The following is a 16,039-nucleotide window of genomic DNA, read 5'->3' on the forward strand; positions in this document are numbered from 1 at the left end:
AGGCGCTGGCCTAATTCACGGACTTACTCGTTCTGAACTTTTCCACTTATTCCTGAGGAGGAAGTGACCTTCTGGACCACGAATCACTGAGTCTCTATTACTTAATAATCTCTTGGTTCCAAACGTTAAGAACAATTCTCTGAAAGTTTAACATAAAGTAGAAAGATGGCTGTAGAACCCTTCAGAATCAAATTAGAACACCATCTGCTTATCTGGTTGTCTAGAGGATGTGACATTGACTTTGGTATTGATTAAGGCCCAGATTCTATCAAGTTTCATGTTAACTTGTAGAAAATTACATTGCACATGATTTTTGTCTGGTGGAGACGCAACCGACTTTTGCCCAGGAGAGAAGATCATTTCGAGATTATTGGCATGTCATTCTCCTACCGCGGGCGCTCAGCAAACTGCCTCTGTGAAGGGCCGGATGATATCTGAGGCTTTGATGGCCAGTTGCTTTTGCAACGGTTCGACTCCGCCCTCGTACTGTGAATGCAGCCACAGGCGTCTGCGAATGGATATGGCTGTGCGCCAACAAAACTTTATTTACAAACACTGAAATTCGAATGTCACGTCGTTTTTACGCGTTACGCAATACTGTCCTTTCTTTTGCCAACTGTTGAAAAATGTGAAAAAACGCTCTTAGCTCATGGGCGTACAAAAACAGGTGGCAGGTCTGATTTGATCGGCAGGTCACAGATTGTCGATTCTTGGCCTTTAGGCTTTATCACCCTGTTCTTATTTAACCTGGATTTATCCCAGCACCCTTTCCCCCCCACTGAACGTAAGTGGCCGTGTCTATGCTGGCGTGTGCACGTTAGTTTCTCCTGTCCTTTGAACAAGTTTTTCCAACCTGTTGGTTTCTCCATCGATGAATTAAACACATCTTTGACACGTGCTCGCCGTATATGTCCCGTCCATCCTGAATGTGGAGTCGGGCCGTCTCTTCTGTTCCCTCGGCTCCCCTCCTCTCCCCCAGGTATTTTATCGAGACGTCGTCCTCAATAAAGACAGGTCTGTCCCTGAGAGAAATTTTGATGCCTACGATTTCCTTCTACCACTGTTATTACTACGAGGTCCTCTTTCCAACACCGCCCTCTTCCATACGGCCAGTGGCTGGGGCTGCCACGGGCCGGCCTGCACGGATGACAGGTAATGAGTTAATGACATTGGCGGTGGCTTGGCAAGGCGGTACCAGCCAACGTCAAGCTGCCAGGGCCCATGTGGAGCAGAGCAGGGCACCGAAGGCTCCTGCAGCCTCTCTCCTCATCTCGCCCTTGCCGTGGCCGCTGGAGCCACACCCGTGTGGGCATATGGGATCATCAACCCGGACCAGGGCTCCCTAGAAGACTCAGCTTTGACAAGCCCATGTCGCTATGAGACACTTTCTATTGTAAGGCAAAGAGTGACGACTCCGGAGGGCATGGGGGAAAGTATAGATGAGGGTGGGAATCGGTATGACCCTCTTGGAAACATTTTGGCAATAAATATATTCGACATACCAGTGTTTGTCCCAGTAACCGTAGCTGGTCCTGGGTCCTTGGCCAAATCAAGCCTAGCCCTGCGGGTTACGAGAGAATGGGCTGAAATTTATAACATTTTAAAAACAGCTGTATACTTTGAACTCCACAATGAAATAGGAACGTGATTATTGTAAAAAAATAAAAATTACAGAATAAACTAAAATTCTCCCTTGAGACCGTTACTCGCATCTTTGAGGTGCTTGATTTGATCATTTTTGTGTGTATCTTTCAAGACGTTTTCTCCCGCATTTATAGATATGTGTCTATAGAAATAAAAAATATAATTCCGTGGGGGAGTTTTTGGATATGTAAGTGATATAATACTTTATGCATTTTTGTGTAACTTGCTTTTATCACTCCCTAATACGGCCTCAGACGTGTTTTGAATCTGTACGTAAAGGCTGGACAGAGTTCCACTGAGCAGATCGCCATAGTTTATTGAACTGGCAGTTACTTTAGGGCAATGGCTGTCAGCATGTTTATGCCCCTGTCCCCACAGAGGACGGAAGATGTTCCCTTTCGGAACACACTGTTGGCAGAGCCCCTGCTGGACCATTGAAAGAAACAGATGAGCTTCCACGGCTGAGGTCTCTGACACTCAGTAGAAGGGCTGAGCAGATACACTTGGGTTGGAAAAGAAAGCCCTGGAACCTTCTGTTCACATGGCATGTTTGTGAGGATGGGCAGAGGGGAGATTGGGCTTCCTCAAGACAGCGCCCCAGCTGGATGGAGCCTCCTTAAGAAGACAGATGCTGGGCTGTGGCTCTGAAACTTGCTTCAGAATAAGAGGTCTGACTTCTCTCTTTCTTTAAGAAATTAATATCCTTCGAAATGGGCAAACCACTGAACTGTGCCCGTGTGTTTATTCTGACGGCTGACACAGTCTCCTCTGCAGCTCTCCAGAGCACACTCTGCTTGTAAACTGAGAACAGGAGAAACACACCCCCTCCGGGGACTCCTCACAGGGGCGAGAGGGTTAGAGTCGATTCCTCTTTGCCTTCTCATCTATCATCCACCTATCATCTATCTATCTACCTATCAATTGATCATTTCGATCTCTCTATAAATATCTATCATCTCCATCCATCCATGTATCTATGCATCTATGAATCCATATCTACCTACCTAGCAATCGATCATTTCGATCTCTCTACAAATATCTATCATCTCCATCCATCCCTGTATCCATCCATCCATGTATCTATGCATCTATGAATCCACGCGTCCCTCCATCCGTCTACCCACCCATCCATCCATCATTTACCACTGATCGATCATCATCTCATTCTCCTTCTCTAATTCTCTCCTTCTCAGATTGTTCCCAGGCTTAGTTTCCTGGTTTCCTTGCCCACAGCATCTCGGCAGCAACAACCTAGAAAAGACGGGGGATTTTGTGGGCTGTCAGAGCCTGGCACAGTGACACCCAGACATGATGACAGGAGACAAAAATACCTGAAGGAGACGCAGCCCACATGACCCTGAGTCATCCAGAAAAGACGAATCTTCTTAAGTATCTTCTGTTTAAGAAAGTAGAGAAATGCATAACACGGTTCAGAAAGATTTCCATCCGAAATGGAAGAAAATAGAGACAGTTGTGATGCTTGATGAATCAGCTTTCGTTTTCTGGAGAAGTCGCCTATGTAGAACTTTTTATTTCCCAAAGCTGCCTGATAAATCGCAGTCGGAGCTAGAAGGGGCTGTGTCTCCTTCGAAATGGGCAAACCACTGAACTGTGGTTTCTCTCCATTTCATGAAGAGAAAACGCAAACTCAGAGGTTAAGCCACTTCCATGAGGTCACGCAGTAAGCGGCAGTGGCGGGATTTAAACTCACGTATTTTTGATTGCAGATGTGATAGCATGGAGACGTGCCACCCAGATCCCCCTTCGAGGAAGGGGCGGCGGGGCCCTCAGCTGCCAGCTCCTTCAGGGCCGGCCGCAGTGGCAGAGAGCTGGATACTGGGGACAGACAGTCTGAGGAAGCAGGTGACAAGATGGGGCTCAGGGGCTGGACCATCTCTCTCCAGGCGGGCCATCAGTGGTGGTGTTCAGAACACAGACAGCCCCTGGCACTGGGCGGTGTCCGGTGGTCCAAACTTTCACGGAGTGGACTGGGAGGGTGTCCTGGGCGTGGGAATGCGCTAGCAGGAGCGATGTGTCAGGTGGCTGGTGTACCGACCAGCACCTCTAAGCAGACCTAGACGGGATGGCTGTTGCTGCAAGCCTTTATGCTCTACACAAACACGGGAAACCGCCGAGGACAAGTGACAGGCAGGCACTTGCTCCCAGAGCGAAAGCCAAGGAGCCTCTGTGGTCGCAGACGGAGAAGCCCTCATCTCCTGTGACAGGAAGGTAGAGCACACCCAGACTCTGAGTGACGGAACTTCAAAGGAAATAAGCTCCCAGCAGAGGCAGCGTCTTATGTCCAGTCAGGGCCCCGACAACAACGGGATGTAGTCACGGCAGGGGGGGTGTCCCCAAAGACGTTCAGCTTTTCGGGCCATTATGCACAATGCTGCTCTGACCCTTCTCCTCTGCGGCCCACCTGTTTTCAACGCTCTCGGGCGTAAACCCAGAATCGGACTTGCTGGGGCATCTGGTAATTCTCTACTTAAAGTTCTTGAGGCAGCGCCAAACAGTTTACCAGAAAGGCTTTGCCATTTCCCACCCCCAATGGCAACGTGTGAGCTTGGCGATATCTTCGATTTCCTGCGGGGAGCCACGCACCCTCCTCTTGGGGCCACGTGGCTGAGGATTCTGACTCCTTTCCCTCTCTGGCCAACCAGCGGACGCCAGAGCGGGCACTTCAGGAACGGCGTTTGCCCCAGGCCAGGCCAAGTTGAGGCAGCTCTGAATCTACAACGACCCCCGGACCCGCGTTTTTATTCATTAAGCCAGTTTGAGGGGGGTTTCCTGTCGCTCGTGACTGAGTAATCAGTCCGTACCAAGACGTGCTTCTTTAAAATCTCTCATCTGGGAGGTTTATCTCCTCTGCGTGTTTTACATTTATTGAATGTCAAGTCTACACTGGGCACAGCCACGAGACCACACTCCCTCCGACAGGGCAAGGGTGGGTCACTGGATGGTCACAGACGCGATCTTGCAGACAAAGGGGGACGTTCGGCTGTAGGTGTTATCATTCCATGACCTCAGGGCTGTGGCGAGAAGCAGCAGAGAACCTGGGTGAAGGTCCACCCACTGCACTAAAAGTGCCCCCATCCCCCACTGGAGTAAAAGCCCTGTCCAGTGCGCCTCACGTCTATGCTGGCACCCTTTTCTCCCCGATGCTTGATGAGGCTGCTGTGCAGCCTTACTCTGCCACAAGGACGGTCTCGACCCGCCACCATGGAGGGGCAGGACAAACCTCAGCCAGAGGCTTGGCCAGTTCTGGCTCCCAGGACAGCACGTCTCTGTTCCATACCCCCGACCCCCGCCCCTGATCAGGAAAGAAAAAGGAGCAAAGTGGGCCTGGCGGGCGAGCACTGGGACCTGGGGTTCTGCAGAGCTAGGTCCGAAACCCGGTTCCTCCACCTGCTTGCTGTGTGACCGTGACCGAGTCGCTTAACTCCTCTGAGGCTTGGTTTCCTCACCCACGAAATGGAAGCACTAATCATTTCTGCTTCTCGAGACTGACGTGGGGGACGATGATGTGACGATGATGGCGGTGATTGCCCACGCGGCATGCCGATCCCCGCGGCCTCTCCACGGGCACCGTCTCCTTTCTCCTTCGCATCGACCCCGCGAGGCAAGTGTCATCCGTCCCATGTTGCAGATGAAGAATCTGAGGCGCCGAGGGGCCAAGGCATTTGCCTGGGGCTACTCGATTAACAAGGGGTGGAACTGGGGTTCAGGAGGGGCACGTGCCCCAGGACGTTCGACCCGAGTCCACGCTCTCCCCGCTGTCTGTGTCGCCGTCACCGTACCTCCCCGAATCCTCAGAGCAGCCCCCAGGGCAGGGACAATTCTTAAACCCATTTACAGAAGAGGAAACGAAATCTCAGAGAGAGGGAATGACTCCTTGCGAGGCCACAGAGCTGGGGAGCCAGGACGTGAGCCCAGCGTGCGCCCTGCTCACTGCTTCTTGCTGCTGAGCCCTGGGTGCTCTCCCTGGCGCACCTTCGTTCCCAGCCCGGGCACAGCTCGCACTTTGGAGCACCGGGGAGCTGGTGCAGAAGCACCAACCTTTGACTGGCCTCAATGCGCGTCTTTTTCTTTCATGCTTCTACCTCTGATGTGTTTTCACCCGAATCAAAGCCCGCGCGTGTCAATGACCGCCCTTGTTCGCCAGGCTCCCCAGCCCCTCCCTGCAGGAGCTCTCAGGGGTACCCACCGCGGGCGGGCCGGTGCCATATCTGCACACAGTCCTCCTCTTCTGTGTCTGCGTGGACGCCGTCATCGGGCTGGCTTCTATCCCAGAAGCTGTAGTCATAGGACGAGCCGTCGGTCCATTCAAACTGGACTTCCTAAGGGGTGGTCCGGAGGCGAGGAGCGAGCCAGGGAGAAGGTGATCAGGCACCTGAGCCAGCTCGGATTCGCACATGACATTCTCACCCCCATAGCTAACGACGCGAAGGTCCTCGCCTTTGAATCGGACATGCTGCAATTCCTACCACCGTTCCTAGCTGCCATTTGTCGAAGGCTCGTTACGTGCCATATGCCAGGTGCTTTTCTCCTCATCATCCTGCAAAGCGGGCATCATCGCCCCCATGTTACAGATGGCAAAGCTAAGGCTCAGACTGGTCTGCCCAAACTCACGCAGCTAACACAGCATTCGAGCTGGGAGTCAAGCCCGGGTCTACCTGACTCTCGTTCCCATGACCCTCACTACTCCACTTTTGAAAAAAAATTGACCAGCAGACGGGAGTCACCCTTCACCTCTTTCGTTTCTGCCCCAATAGGGTGTGTTTTTTCCTGCCCGATGCGGGACTGCTCTGTCCGATTGCAAGAAAAGTCCTTTTGAGAATTTGACCGTAAATGAATCAATGTGTAAATTAACTGTGGACAGAAAGACATCTTTGCAATGTCCTGGAACAAAAGTCATCTCTCCATTTAGTCACGTTTTTAGAAAAGTCTGCCACAAAGCACCGACAACGCTTAATGGAGGCCACGTCTTATCGTGGGACTAGCCGGCTGCTTCTGAGACAGATTCTAGGGCTTGAGAGTCCAGCTCCACCCACTTCCTGGCGCTGCAGTCTAGACGAGCTACTTAACCCCTCTGAGCCTCAGTTTCCACACCCACGAAATGGGGCTGATTTCTCCCTGAGAGAGTTACCGTGAGAATTCAACGAATTAAAGCATGCGAAGGACTCAGCTAGTACCTGTCACATGGTGCCTAGCCCTGAAAAGAAAATACAAAAAACGCCTTTTGCTGTATTGTTTGTTATTTATTATTCTTAGGTCTCATAATACAAATCCCTTAAACTAATCATAATCTAATTTTAAAGTTACTATTATCCATGGAAATTTTGTTTTTTGTTTTTGTTTTTTTAAAATTACAACTTCTATATGTGTCCTTGCCAGATAGATTCTACTGATTAAAAATATATATCTCTATGGAGTCCGGCTGCTACTATTACTTCTGTGACTTTGCTAGTCATTTCTACCACTCTTAATGAGCTCCTATAGCGTGTCGGGCTAAGCCCTTTACAGATGTTAAGCTCATTTACTTTTTACACTATGATTATCATCCTGACTTTACAGCTAAGGAAACTAAAGATCGGAGAGGTAAAAAAAAAAAAAAAAAAATTGCCCAAAGTCACCTACCAGCCAGGAAATGGCAGGGCAGGAGCTGGAACCCTGTTCCCTGCAGTGCCCTGAGGCAGGGCTGGAGCCCACGGCCAAAATAGGGACAGCATGCGGCTTGCCCAGGGCAAGTTTGGGGACAAAACCTCTGGGCGGAGTCTGCTGCGACATCGCCAGGTATGAGATCTGGCCTCAGCCATCTTCTTCAGCCTTATTCTCCACCATTTTTCAACCCACCCCTACCCCGTTCTGCACCCCAGACACACCGTCCTTTAGTGTCCTTGAATGTGCCACGATCTCCCCTGCCTCAGGAGCCTGGCCCATGCTGTTCCCTGTACCTGGGATGCTCTTCCTCTGGCTGATTCCTATTTGTCCATGAGACTTAAATGTCTCTTACCCAGGGCCGTGGCAGCAGTGCGTTGCTCAGAGCTCCTTCCGGAGGAGCATGGCGGACAGCCTCAGTGCCCCCGCCCTCCTGGCCCCACTGAGGCATTCACAGGGAGACCATGCTTCCTCCAGGTTGTGCCCGGTCGCTTGCCGTCGACTCAGCATTCCCGTAATGGGCAGCCGTTGCCTGGGACTCGCCGCTGGCCTAGCGAGACTTTCTCACAACTGGGCTGTGACCGGAGGCTCCTCCGGCCCAGTCCCTCGTCCCCGGCTCCTTTCACGGGTCTCAGACCCACACCGCTGGCTGAAGACTTCTCCAGCTTCCCTACGCCCCCTGATCTTTCTTCCTTCACAGACGTTTCCCCCTCGAAAATCTCTTGCACATCTGAGCATGTTTTGGGGGCTGCTTTGGGGAGAACCCAAGCCAGGCAGAGGCCCCCATCATATCGTCTGCTACAATGCTCATCGTATTCGAACTGGGGCATCTTGGTGTCCGATTTCTCATTGTATGCCGGGCGCGTGTGTATGGCGTCTCGGCTGGAGCGTCCGAGAGGGTCTGATGGCCACTGCTTCCTCACCTGTTTGCGGTCCTGAAGTCCCGTCCAGATGTCGGCTGGGATCCCAGGAACACAGTTGTTCACGAGGTCAAATGCAAAGATGTTCTCCTCCTGGCTGCGGATGTGAGACACAGCGGCATGTCATGCGTCACCTCTGCTCGTGGGGTAGAGCCGAAAGCTGAAAGCAACCCTCGTTATGCTCCCTGGACCAAAGCAGAGAGCGGATATGACGCAATCTTGCTGTTTTCTTCTTATTATTTTTGTAAAAATTAGGTCACCCGTATGTGGCCGTCAACCCATGGACACCTCTGGATTTGGTCTACGCCAGCTCAGAGCAGGACTCTGGAATGCTCCTCATCCTAAAGACTGAACTCCACCTCAAAAACACTAGCCCACAAGTTGGGTTTGATTGATATCAGGAAGAGACCCAAAAAAGAGTGGTATGATTTTGGGGGGACAAAGTGTTCTTCAGTCCAGTAAGTCTTTGACCTTTTACCCAGCTGGGTAAGCACTGGCATCCCCAAGTCCCCCCCTCATGCACAATTCGAGGTCTCCTACATCAACTGCTGAACGGGCATCTGGGCAGACACTGTGGGGCGGCCACCCTGTCACTTTGGCACCAACGCCATCTCTGTCCGACAGCGCCTGCTCGGGAAGCGATGTCAACATTTCACTGCACCACCCCCACATCTGGTCGACATAATAACTAGAAACTATAAACGTCCAAGGTGTTAACTGCAAGTACGAAGGAGCAGAGATCAGATGAACTTCATCCGATCCCTCTCCCGCCTGAAACGAGGATGAGATTTATGAGATAAACTGAAAGCGGGAGAACCGTGCGCTTCCATCGCGTGTTCCATGGACATAAGCTGATCGTGTGTTTAATTCTGCAGAAAAGGACAAAATTCAAAAGCAGGAAGACAACGTCAGAAACATTGAACCGAACTGGGTCTCGAAGAAAAGACGTGACTCGGAATTTTATGGTAGTGTCCGGCTTCGTGGGAACTGAACCTCGCTGATTACACATTTCTTGTTCACATTCAACCTTTCTTCGTGTTTGCGGGAAAGTATGATATGCCCAAGTGGGAAAAGAGAGGAATGGGGGAGAATGCTCGCTAGCATAAGAGAGGGACGGGGCAGAAGGGAACGAGAGGTGGGTCAGGGCTTGCTGGAAGACCCCTGCCTTTGCCCACGATGCTTCTGACGCCCGGTTAACCAGGCCTGGGTCCCAGGCACCGCGAGGCAGCCTGAGGTGTCCTTCCCCAGGGCTGGCAGAAGGGAAATCTTCATTTGCACCCACTTCTATCTGTAAGTGCCAGTCCCGGGCTGTGTGCTCTGTATCCCAGGGGATTTGATCCCTGAAGACTGCCTTTCCCCGTCATGTTAGCGGCTGTCCAAGTGACAGGGGTGCCGGTGCTGAAGGGGAGGGAGAGAGAAGCCAGGGTATTTCTGTCCCTCTCTGCCGAGGGAGCCATTGGCCGGGGCCGGCGTGCCTCAGTGCCTCCGGCTTCCACGGGGCTGGCCTGCCCTCCAGTTAGGGCTGGAACTGACTCTTTCCATGCTGGGAATCTCGAGATTGTCTCACTATCACTGCTTAGTAAATCCTCCCTGTCTTAAATATTTGTAGCGGTTCCTCTCTTCCTGGCCGGACCCTGCGTTCTCACGATATCCTTCAGCACTGCCGAGAACATAGTGGGTGCTCAACACATCCGTCGGATGAAGAGACGGGAAGATTCAAGACTCCTCCGGAAACGAAGACAGAGGACTTTTTGTTTTTAACAAAACTCAGTGACTCTAATGCATAAAGAACCAACTAGTTTTCTAACCCCAAGTCTCTGAGATTCTTGAAAAACAGAGGCAAGACTGTGACTTTGTAGTTTGGGTAGCAATGGAGCATATCACACCTGGCCTCAAGGAACCCACAAATCAGCAAGGAAAGAGATGTGAAAACGGGTCATTAGGCTGAGATGAAGGAAGCTCTAGGAGAGGTGGGTGATGAATGCAGTTGGGGTGTCACGAAGGGCGGACTCTAGTGATGAGACGCTGTCAGAACTGAAACTTGCAGGTTGAGGAGGTACCTACCTGGAGCACAAAATCAGGATGGGACTTCCCAGCAGAGGGGGCGAAGGGGTGCCGGAGGCAAAGGGCTGGAGAACTCCGGGGTGGCCAGTGTGGCTGGGGCTTAGCAAACACAGAGGACGTTGAAGGAGGCCGTGGTGGGTGGGCTACAGAATGTGTGACTTCCCAGGTTCAAAGCCCGGCTCCACCTCTGCAGAGCTGGGTAACTTTGAGCAAGTGACTTACCTTCTCGGAGCCTCAGATTTTGGATCTGTAAAATGAAGATACCTTCCTAACGTGGTGTGAGGGAGCTTTAATATGACGGTGATAAAAACACTTAGCAAATAAACGTCGGCTATTATTCCTCATATTCTATTCTTCGTATGTAGACCATGTTGAGTTGTAACACAGGGTCAACCCCCTAGGATACAGAGCAGGGCACAGCACAAGATCAACAAGATGAATCTTCCAGCATGTTCTTTTGCTACCCTTGCTAAGCGCTTTGCTTTCCACTGCCAAGGGCAGTTTTGAGGAGAAACTGGGCTGGATAAAAAATTAGCTTCAATCACCCAAGAGAAAGGCCAGTGGCGAATGCCAGTCTCCGCTCTGTCTTCCCAAAGCGGGCGCTTGGCTGGGCTCTGGCGAACCAAGGGCCCTACTCACCTGGGGATGGAGGCCAGTTTGGCAGACTTCCTGCCGATGGAGAACTCCGAACCGTGGAAACCGGCCCTGGCCCGGGTCTTGTTGAGAGGGAAAAATCGATAGCAGTAACCTTTGAACTCCGCCTAGAACAGCGGGCACAGGTAGGCCGGGGGCAGCTCTGGCATGGCTGGGGACAGAGAGAAAACAGACCGGAAGGCTGGCAGTGCAAATGTTGTTCCTACAGCTTATGACATATTTCCAAGAATGAAAGCGAAACAGGTTCCTTTATGATTCATGCAATTCCACCCTTGAGATCCAAAAAAACCAGACGTGTACCTAAAATTTACAAAATAATGAAAGCACTATATGCTCATTAGAGAACACTTAGAAAATGTCACGACTTTGATGTGTTTTTCTGCATGTCATGCTTGAATATAGTGATTTTTTAAAAAAATGCGATTGCAATTATATTGTACTATAAATACCCGGCTGTATTCTGATTTCTGAAAATTAGACATTTGCCCCATGTCACTGTGAAGTTTCAGTACACGGTGTTTTAAATAGCTCTTGAATACTCCACTGAGTGGACCCTCTAGAGTTTATTAAATCATTTCCCTATTTATGGATAATTAGATTATTTCTCTTTTCTAAAAAAAAAAAACAATTACGCATAATACTGAAATGAACAGCTTTGTGCATCAAGCCTTTTCGGTATCTCTCATGATTTTCTGAGGAGAGATTTTGAAGGTTTAAAACAATTTGCTAAATTGCCTCCTGAAAGCAGTTTGTACTCCCACGGTATTTTCCGACAGCGCCCCCTTACGGTGCCCTGGCGAACTCTGCAGGTTAACACTTTAATGGCAATCTGCGAATTTTATAAGCAAAAATATGGTATTTTGTTTCCGTCTGCAAGTCTGGGCTCTCTGGCGAGGGCGGACATTTTACCACGTGTTTATTGACAAAATACGGCCAAGACTTATTTATATCTTTAGCCCATAAAACTACTGAGATTCAGGGTTTGTTCTTAATTCTGAAAAGGCACAAACAAAAAGCCCACTTTTGAGAAAGGAAAGTTCTCCCAAGCTTCGGCCTCTCTGAAGGGCCAAAGAGACGCTTCTTTCTTGGAACCACGATTCAAGATGATGGCTGAGCTGGGGGAAGGTGTGCTCAAAACCATCCTTGAACTAGCTTGGATGGCTAATCCAGGAGGGCAGGCACAGGCCAGTGGTGACACCTGTTAGACTAAGATTGAGAAGCCTGGGTCCTCCCAGCCACCAGCTCTGCACCTGACACGCTGTGTGACGCTGGCACATCTTGTCCCTTCTCAGCTGTCAAGTTGACCAATACTGAGGGTCCCTTTTGTGGTACCCACGGGTATAGAATCTTTGCCTTTCAAGCCACTTATAATAGCCGGCTGAGCTCATGGATAAAAGAGTAGCGGACAACATTTATTGAGTATTTATGATGAGTCACATTCACATTAGACAGGTGAAGTGCCTTGCCCCAGGTTATCCAGCTAGTAAGTGGCAGAGTAGAGATTTGAACCCAAGTCTCCTGACACCAAAATCTTTGATCTTAAAGTCCGCGTGAGGCTTCATCGCGGGAAATCTACAGGGCTGAGAATGGTCAATCGCCTTTTAGCATCCACTTCACTTAGTTGCTAGGCCAACTAATTGGGGCAAAGAAACTCGATGACTACTTGGCATACTTGGATTGCTTTAATAGTATGATTATTAACTATTACCTCGGGGTTTCATAACTAGAGTTCAGGAGCTTCAGGGGTCCAGTAAAATCTCTGAAATTAAATGCAAAATCAAAAGTGTGTATGTGTGTATATGCACACACGTGCACCTCTGTGCATTTTTCCGAGAAAAAAAAAGGGGACTGTTGCTTTAATCAATAGCGCTATATGCTAAGCAGGCAGGTTCCAAGCCATGCTTCCTGTCACCGGTCAGAACCATTGGGCTTTTCCAAGTTGATCAGAACCAGCGTCTCCACAACACCAGACAGCTGCAATGGTCAGTCCTGGTGTGTCCCGCACCTCCTGGTTGGTCCTGGCCAGCTCTTTTCCGATGTGCCCCATTATCCAAACTGGTGAAGAATGTGTCCTCTTAACCCTCCTCTCTAAGGCAAAGGGAGGTCAGTGGGCTCAGTGTCCTCGCCTGTCCCTGCCGTCCCTGCCCCTCGAACCTCATGTCCTCCTTTCTCAGCCGAGTGTTGGGCTAGGGGGACCCTGCCTCGATGCCTCCCTCAGTGTCTGGCTTCCCGTGGCATCAGCCGAGAGGGCTGAAGGACGCCTTGTGATGCTGGGTGTTCAGTGCTGGTCTCCCCCTGGTCAATGTCCATTGCGATCATTTCTGTCGCCAGGGCCTGGCACATACTCGGTGCCCAATAACTAGCTTCGAATGACTAAATGCGTGCTAGGGATCCACGTACTGCTTCTTTGGGGCAACAGTTCTCTTTCGGGGACAGGAGAGAGGGGGCGTTCCCCACCTGTGTGCCCTGACTCTAGGACGGCGGTCGTGGACTTTCCTGAGCACTGAAGGCAGGCTGACTGACCCTGGTTTCCCAGATTACTTAGCACAGGGATTGCTGGGAGGGACAGCATCGGCATCGCCAAGGAGCTCGCTAGCAATGCAGAACCTTAGCACTCCGGGCCCCAGACCTCAGAGTCAGAATCTGCGTTTTAACAAGAATCCTCGTGATTCGCCTGCATTGAAACGTCTGGGGAGTGTTCGTGGGACAGACCAAAGGATGGAGCCTGTCGAATCACTCAGTCACTCATTCATTCATTCACTCGCTCGCAGAGTGGGGTTTGGCAAGGGAGACAGAATAATTAATTAAACGGGGGGTGGGCGGGGTAGGAGGAGGGGTGGGCATTTGCTCCTAGAGGAGGCTCCAAGGCTTCTCTGGGGTCCTCAAGCCTGACGGCGCCTCTAACAGCCCCTTGTGTGGAAAAGAGCGTCCCTGAGGTGCGGCCTCACAGAGCTACTGACACATCCCCCACTCCCCACTCTTGGTTCCTTTGATTTTCTCCACTGAGCAAAAGGTGGCTACGGATGCCTGGGGGTGAAACATACTGGAAAATGGGGCTGTGACAGGTCACTGCTCGATTACTCCCCTTTCCGCCTGGGCAGGCAGAGGCCTTTAATCTGGAGGACCTGGGGGCAGAAAGGAACCGCTAATGAGCTCCACTCTACCAGGTCTCCACCCCACCCCTGACCCGCCTTTTCCTCTGGGGTTTCGGAAACTGGGACTAGAAGCCTCCCAGAGGTCTTTCCTCAACCCGAACCCCAAAGGAGGCTTTGCTAACCTCTGTCTCTCTCGTGAAGGGATTTCTGTAGGTTTATAGTTTGACAGTAACGGCGACAGAGTGACCAGGGCCAGCCCTACCGAGCTTTTTCATCTGGGCTGGGCACTGTGTCAAGTGCTTCGTACTTAACCAATTCATTCAGCCTTCAGCCCCGTCTACAGTGTCGGTCACCCCCAGTTTACAGACAGAGAAACCACAGCACAGAGAGGTTGAGTAACTTGCCCAGGATCACACAGCTCCTAAGCAGTCCAGCCAAGTTACGAAGCCAGGCTGTTTGTCTCCAGGCCGAAATTAGAGCCTCGTGCTGCATTTAGGTCCATTTCGTTTGGTCTCCATCTAGACGGTCTGGACCCTCTGTCGTTCCCTTATTCACTCAACAAGTCCTGCAGGCAAAATCTTGAGGGAGTAGCCCCCACATTATTTCGGAAGCTGGCTGTTTGCCCCTTTTCTCTACCCTAGTTGAACTGGTGACTGCCCACGGATGATTACGACAGGGCACCAGAGTCCCCCTTCTCAGATGGGGGAGATACAGGGCGTGGTTACAGGAGCGCCTAAAAGTGGCACATCACCCCTATCTGGAGATCAAGGAGGCTTCCTGGAGGAGGTGGTATCTCAACTGGGACCTGAAGGATAAATAAGAGTCACAGAGAAAGGAAGAGTGTTCCTGGTAGCGAAACGGTACGGGCCGAGGCCCAAAGCTATGAGACCGAATGGAGTCTTCCGAGAAATGCGCTTTTCAGAGTGGGGGAGGCCGGAGAAGAGCCCAGGGTGGGTGGGGAGGAAGGGGTGGGGGAAGGGAATGCACAGGGAGCTCGTTGCTCTGGAAACCAGGCTGCCAAACTACCAGGTCCTTCCCTTCCAGGAGCGGCACCGAGGCCCCGCCCCCTCCCCAGGTCTCCGGGCTGGAATGGGAGCCTCTGGGGACATGGAGTTCGTTAAGGAAAGAACACACCGGTGGGGTTCAGGGCTCGTTTCTTCTTCTTCTCTCTCTCTTTTTTAAAGAATAAATTGTCACCTTCCCACTCAATCTGGCTGTTCGCTCCCCTGGCCCCAATTCAGCCACCCACGAATGCACTACCCTGCCGCCTCCTGCCCAGATCAGCCTTGGATGCCAGCCAGGAGAGGAGGAGGGGGAGGCTCTGGGGCCACATCTGTGTGGGTCCCTCCACCCCCCACACGCTACTGGGCCCCAGATGTCCCAGGGGGTCGGGAGGAAGTGTCTCTCAGTCACCTTCATCACCTTCGCTTCCTGCTGCCTCCCTGGTCCACCTGTCCCACGGCCGACCCATCCTCCTTGCCAGCGAGCCCTGGCTCTGGTGAGCAGAACCGGTGGTCCCGGACCTCCCATGCCTGAGCTCTGCTTTCCCTTCTCTGGGCTGAGCGGCCACAGGATGCAGAGGAAACAGCACCTGGTAATTTCTTATATTGCTAATAACAGCGGCCATTCATTGAGCGGTTATACGTATCCCCTTGAGACCAATCTAGGAGGTGGGTATCAGTGTCATTCCCATCTTACAGATGAGGAAACTGAGGCTCAGAAAGGTTAAGTCACTTGCTCCCACAGCCAGCAAGTGGCCGTGTCGGGATGGGACTCAGGTCTGATGGGCTTGGAAAGTCCCAAGCACTATCGTGCCTCTGGAAAACACCGTTTTCTGGTCTCGTTTGTAAAAGAAATACATTAAATGCGAAACTTTAACAGTGTTAGCCCCATCTTACAGGTGAGGAAACTGAGGCTCAGAAAGGTTAAGCCACTTGCTCCCATAGCCAGCAAGTGGCCATGTCGGGATGGGACTCAGGTCTGATGGGCTTGGAAAGTCCC

At 51.4% G+C, this 16,039-nt stretch overlaps 1 protein-coding gene across 1 annotated transcript; it reads right to left on the reverse strand.

Moving 5' to 3' along the window:
• Positions 1–4,596: 4,596 nt before the first annotated feature.
• Positions 4,597–11,092, reverse strand: CLEC19A (C-type lectin domain containing 19A). Its single transcript, XM_025046102.1, is given in 4 exon segments — positions 4,597–4,676; positions 5,852–5,984; positions 8,229–8,322; positions 10,929–11,092. Coding segments are annotated over 4 exon segments (471 nt in total).
• Positions 11,093–16,039: the final 4,947 nt, after the last annotated feature.

Source organism: Pteropus alecto, unplaced genomic scaffold, assembly GCF_000325575.1.
Source record: "Pteropus alecto unplaced genomic scaffold, ASM32557v1 scaffold34, whole genome shotgun sequence".
NCBI lineage: Eukaryota > Metazoa > Chordata > Mammalia > Chiroptera > Pteropodidae > Pteropus > Pteropus alecto.